Source organism: Chanodichthys erythropterus, chromosome 2, assembly GCF_024489055.1.
Source record: "Chanodichthys erythropterus isolate Z2021 chromosome 2, ASM2448905v1, whole genome shotgun sequence".
Taxonomy (NCBI): domain Eukaryota; kingdom Metazoa; phylum Chordata; class Actinopteri; order Cypriniformes; family Xenocyprididae; genus Chanodichthys; species Chanodichthys erythropterus.
The window spans coordinates 36,030,218-36,036,217 of record NC_090222.1 but is presented as its reverse complement, the minus strand read 5'-3'; the positions used below and the strand labels follow the sequence as shown (position 1 = coordinate 36,036,217).

General features: G+C 38.9%; 1 protein-coding gene across 1 annotated transcript; it reads right to left on the bottom strand.

Annotated features, from left to right (window-relative positions):
* Positions 1 to 1,147: 1,147 nt before the first annotated feature.
* tpbg1a (trophoblast glycoprotein 1a) lies at positions 1,148 to 2,965 on the bottom strand. Its single transcript, XM_067411039.1, has 2 exons — positions 2,621 to 2,965; positions 1,148 to 2,149 (listed from the first exon to the last, which is right to left on the bottom strand). Exons 1-2 carry the CDS (start codon positions 2,911 to 2,913, stop codon positions 1,216 to 1,218), a joined length of 1,227 nt encoding a protein of 408 aa, XP_067267140.1. The 5' UTR covers positions 2,914 to 2,965; the 3' UTR covers positions 1,148 to 1,215.
* Positions 2,966 to 6,000: the final 3,035 nt, after the last annotated feature.

Here is a 6,000-nt window from a genome sequence, read left to right as displayed (position 1 = left end):
GCAGCGAATGCTGTGGGCTGCACCTCATAATGTGATGGAGAGCAGCGTTTTAATCTGCTGCATAGGTTATGAAATATAATGGAGAGTATAATTCAGTCAGATAGGGTTAGATGCACATGAGAAGTCATTCAGTGCGTCTTCAGGTCTCCTTATAAACCTTGAAAGTTTGGCAAGACAACAATAGACTGGTAAATCAGATGGTGTTTTGAGCTCATTAAAACTGGCTGATTATCAACAGACAATGGATAATACACAGTTTTCAGATATTTTAGTAAATATTGTGAAAAAGTTATAATTTCAGCATATAGATGTACATGTGTTTTGTGGCTTTTAGTCCATGTCGGTTAATGCTAGTGAAATCCTACACATTGACAAATTCAATCTTTAGTAGATAAAGTATACACTCTAAAAAATGCTGGGTTAAAACAACCCAAGTTGGGTTGAAATTGGACAAACCCAGTTGGGGCTTGGGTAGTTTTAACCCAGCGGTCGGGTTACATTTTTTGCCCAACCTGCTGGGTAGTTTTATTTAACTAAACTATTGTTTAAAAAATGACTGTATTGCTTGCTTAAAATGAACTCAAAGTATGTTGGAAATTAACATTAATATGCTTAATAAATTAACATTTGTTAATAATTTCAAACAATAATAATTAAACAATGAACATTTATTAAATTGCTTATTAATAAATGTTTACCTTTTGATCATTATTGTTGCCTCTAGTAATTATGTGTCTGATATTTAATTTCCAACCTATGTTGGGTTCATTTTAAGCCAGCCATATAGGCATTTTTAAACAATACTTGGGTTAAATAAAACTGCCCAGCACGTTGGGGAAACATTTAACCCAACCACTGGGTTTGTCCATTTTCAACCCAACTTGTTTTTTTTTTTAACCCAGCATTTTTTGCAATTTTTTACAATTTCTCCTTGTGGAAAACAGACCAAAAATTGCGATGACTCATATTGCACTGGTCAAATATATACTGTATATATCAAATATATATTGTATTAGCCTACATCATGCATAAATTGGCATTACATAAGCCATCAGCCAGCCATCTCTCTAGTTAATAATATCTGCTGACCACTAGTCTCAATTACAAATAATTTTCCATGATTTTTCCACTTTGCTACAGACTGAAATAATAGGACATAATATCTATAAACATTTCTATAAAAATGGGTTCATTGTGCATCAATTTGGAGTCCAGTTATAGTGTCACATCCGACGGAATCTGTGTGATACGGGCGTCAGAAGGGATGTGCCCCAAATGCGGGTCATTTCGAGGCCGTCCCTGGTTAATATTTGGAACATGGCCCAGTCGTGGGTCAGAGTCAATTTCGTAACGGTAATGATACCCCTCCAGCACATCTCGGCATGCTTCATGTATGTCTGTGATCCATTTCTTGATACCCTTTCTGTTGAGGTAGACAACAAGTAGAAAGACCATGCCAACGAATCCCAGCACTAATCCAAGGAACACGTAGGAAGTATGTAGGGACAAGTTGGTAATCTCTTCATACGGTTTACCGTAACACCCCAACGCTTGTGCACTGAGAACCCGCAAAGACATGTCACGCAGCGCCGCAGGGAACTCGCAATACAGCCTGTCCGCATCGCCCACCCTGACCTTTGAACTATTTAGCCAATTTGCAAACTCTTGCACTTCACACGTGCACACGTAAGGATTCTGACCCAACAGCAGACGGACCCGGCCGAGTCGCTCCAACTCGTGAAGACCCTCATCGTTGATAGTTCTAAAAGCATTTCTGGTCAAGTCCAGCTCCAAAAGTTGATCAATACCAGAGAAAGTGCTGTTGTAGACGGCCACCAGAGAGTTGTTGTTCAGATTTAGATGCTGCAGGTTCGGCAGAGGAGCGAACATCCCCGGGGGTAAGAGGACAAGGCGGTTGCCCGACAGGTCGAGGCGCAGCAGATTTGTGAGCTCGCCCCAGCGCAGGGCGGTGATGAGGTCAGTCAGAGATGTGTAGTTGAAGAGAGACGAGCGGAGGCTAAGCTCCTGCAGGGGGCTTCCAGGCACGGAGAACGCCTCTGGATGGATGAGCACAAGCTGGTTGTTGTTCAGGATTAAAGAACGCAGCATGTGCAGAGAGGAGAACGCATGCGATCCAACCTCCATAATGCTGACAAAGAATGGAAAAAGTTTTTCAATGGATTTAAAAATGTTTAAATGCATTTTAAGAGGATTTTAAATGGTGGAATACACAAAAAAAAGAAAGAGCACATGACTAAATTACTGTCAGAATAGAGAGATTGATCGATAGACAAGTAGATAGATAGATAGATAGATAGAGCGACAGACAGACAGAGTGACAGACAAGATGGACAGACAGATAGATAAATAGATAGATAGATAGAGCGACAGATGGACAGATCGATTGACAGACAGAGTAACAGACAAGATGGACAGATAGATAGACAAATCGATCGACAGACAGATAGACAGTGACAGACAAGATAGATAGATAGATAGATAGATAGATAGATAGATAGATAGATAGATAGATAGATAGATAGATAGATAGATAGATAGATAGATAGATAGATAGATAGATAGATAGATAGATATTTACTGACCATATTTTATTTCTTACCCATTATTGCTTAGGTTCAGGTGGGTGACGTTCTGCAGTCCGTTGAACGCGCTGTGATCGAGTCTGGGAATCGTGTTTCCGGTGATGATTAGGCTGCTCGTGTCGCTCGGGATCGCGGCTGGGATACGGAACAGCCCGACAGACGCGCAGCGCACCGTATGTTGACTTTCAGAGCACTCGCAGCGCGGCGGACACAACGCGACGCATGTGGAGACGCACAGCATCGCGCAGACAAGCGTCAGCGGCACAGCCGGCGGCATCATCCAAACTCTCACACTCACAGTCCGGAGCATCTGATCACCGTCTTCACGGGCTGCGCGCTTCAGTGTAAGTGCACATGCTGTAGTAGGCAGCACGCATGTAGTATGACACTGTCCTCCTCACTCTAGAAGCTCATTACTAACAGTTTTACGTTGAAACACCTCCTGATCTTGGCTGTATAAGCAGAGGTGGGTGGAGCTGCATATATTTCACCACACATCCATCCATTCAGAGTACTGAGGATAGTACCTATATGTAGTGTGATCATTAAGAAAATTTTTAGAGCAGCTTTTTCTTTCTGATTATGTAAATTGCACTGATTTCTTCTATCCTTTCTCATGCATTAAATTCCCAAATATATAGCAGATGCTCAAACACACTTTACAATCAAAACATCTGACAGAAAAAAGTTTGTTGGCTTTGAAATGCTAAAATAATAGGTGCAATGTTGAAGATGAAAACAGTCTTGTGGTTGTTTGTGGTTAGTGGATCATGTTAATAGTTAATGTGGTTCCCCTATTTGAAGAGAACTGACTTCATACAGGTGCTGGTCATATAATTAGAATATCATCAACAAGTTGATTTATTTCACTAATTCCATTCAAAAAGAGAAACTTGTATATTATATTCATTCATTACACACAGACAGATATATTTCAAATCTTTATTTCTTTTAATTTTGATGATTATAACTGACAACTAAGGAAAATCACAAATTTAGTATCTCAGAAAATTAGAATATTGTGAAAAGGTTCAATATTGAAGACACCTGTGCCACACTCTAATCAGCTAATTAACTCAAAACACCTGCAAAAGCTTTTAAATGGTCTCTCAGTCTAGTTCTGTAGGCTACACAATAATGGGGAAGACTGCTGACTTGACAGTTGTCCAAAAGACGACCATTGACACCTTGCACAAGGAGGGCAAGACACAAAAGGTCATTGCAAAAGAGGCTGGCTGTTCACAGAGCTCTGTATCCAAGCACATTAATAGAGAGGCAAAGGGAAGGAAAATATGTGGTAGAAAAAGGTCTACAAGCAATAGGGATAACCACACCCTGGAGAGGATTGTAAAACAAAACCCATTCAAAAATGAGGGGGAGATTCACAAAGAGTGGACTGCAGCTGGAGTCAGTGCCTCAAGAACCACTACGCACAGACGTATGCAAGACATGGGTTTCAGCTGTCGCATTCCTTGTGTCAAGCCACTCTTGAACAACAGACAGCGTCAGAAGCGTCTCATCTGGGCTAAAGACAAAAAGGTCCAAAGTTATGTTCTCTGATGAAAGTAAATTTTGCATTTCCTTTGGAAATCAGGGTCCCAGAGTCTGGAGGACTCTGGGAGAGGAGAGGCACACAATCCACGTTGCTTGAGGTCCAGTGTAAAGTTTCCACAGTCAGTGATGATTTGGGGTCAGGGGCGTAGCAGCCATTTTAAAAGTGGGGGGGACAGCTGTATGGTGATGTGACCCAAAGCTGATATTCATAATAATAAATTCTAAATAGAATACCAATTGGCATTTTACAGCACCCTAGTGGCAATTTTGGGAACATGCCATGATAGCTTACAGGAACCTATTTTTGTGAAATCATCCTCAAAATTTAAGACCAATGTGAGACCATCTATACTTTATTTAGATAAAGATATTTTATGATATTTAAAATATTTCAGTTACACTACATTTGAACAATAACTTTTCTTACTTCTTAATAGTTGTGTTAAATGAGTATACAGATTACATCTACAGTAATTTTATACAGCATACATTTTATGAAAATATATCAATAAAACCTAAAAAAAAATATATATTTACAAGTTTTTAATATTTTCAAGATCGAAGTGAGATTTTTAAACAAAACTTCCAAACTGAATTATACATTAATATACATTAATTAATATAATTATAATTATACATTAATTAATACAGTAGTTAACACTATTGGAACACACAGCCTTTATACATAAAACTAATTTTATTTAACAGTTTGAACATAAAATAGAAAATGTTATCTTTTTTTTCTAGCGATTATCGTTGATTTGATTACACAGATCCTATTTAAACTGAGCTGACCTAGACAATGACGTCTCTGCATTCAATAATAAAATGCCTTAAACTGGAAATTCAGTGTTTAATCGTGTCATTATAAATTACTCTATTCTCCTATTTGATACTGTTCAGTGCTTTGACACAATCTGTATTATTAAAAGCACTATATAAATAAAGGTGATTGATGGTTGATCTTTTGTTTTAAGGAATTAAATTGATGTGTAATTCCTTAAAATATTGGCAAGCAGTTCCAATTAAGAAAACACTGCCTTAAAATAGTCAATCTGCTCTTTTTATACAAATCGCACCTGTACACATTCTGGAGAGGTTGAGCAACTGTCCCCTCTCTCTGTCAGTGACGTCACAGCCTGCCTTTCCTACAGACCAGTTAGGACATAAAGTAGAATATTTACATAAAGTATAAAAATATATATATTTTAAATTTGATAAAGTATTTTAAGATATTCGGTGCAAAACAAATTTGATTTATTGTGAAAGGATAATTCTACTCCGCGAGCAGCACGTTGGCAACAAAAGACAGAAGAAACCAATAATTTGTTACGTCTCATTTAGCAGACGCTTTTATACAAAGCAGTAGGACAGCATTTAACACACTGAATCCGGCGCGACGTGACGAGGTCCATACGGGTTCTGTTGTCTTTTGACGTTACAGTAACAGTTAGTTTAAATCATAACATGAAAACTTTATCGCGTGATTCGTGTCATCGCGACATACTGTAACATACTTACAGTGTGTGTTTGAAAAAAGGATGTAATCGCCCTTTGCTTTTTTCTGGGGTGCATTTTATCCCAGACGGCCTAATAGCAAAGTGAATGAACGAACGAAAACTCACAACAGCAACAAGAGATTTGAAGCTCATAGACGCGCCCAAGAGATGATTCGCTCTGTGATTGGCTGAATGTTAGTTCACTCAAATCTAAGTAACAAATCAGAGAACACTGCCGGTGCCGGAAATATTCACGCTGGATCCAAAAAAATAAAAAATAGCAGGGGTCAGAATCACCTGTTTCTAAAAGTGCGGAGGACGTGTCCCCCCCGTCCCCCCCGGTT

Coding starts and splice junctions, on each gene's coding strand:
- tpbg1a (XM_067411039.1), bottom strand. CDS start 2,913: ATGCTCCGGACTGTGAGTGTGAGAGTTTGGATGATGCCGCCGGCTGTG. Junction 2,150..2,620: donor CTGAACCTAAGCAATAATGG/GTAAGAAATAAA, acceptor ATTCTTTGTCAG/CATTATGGAGGTTGGATCGC.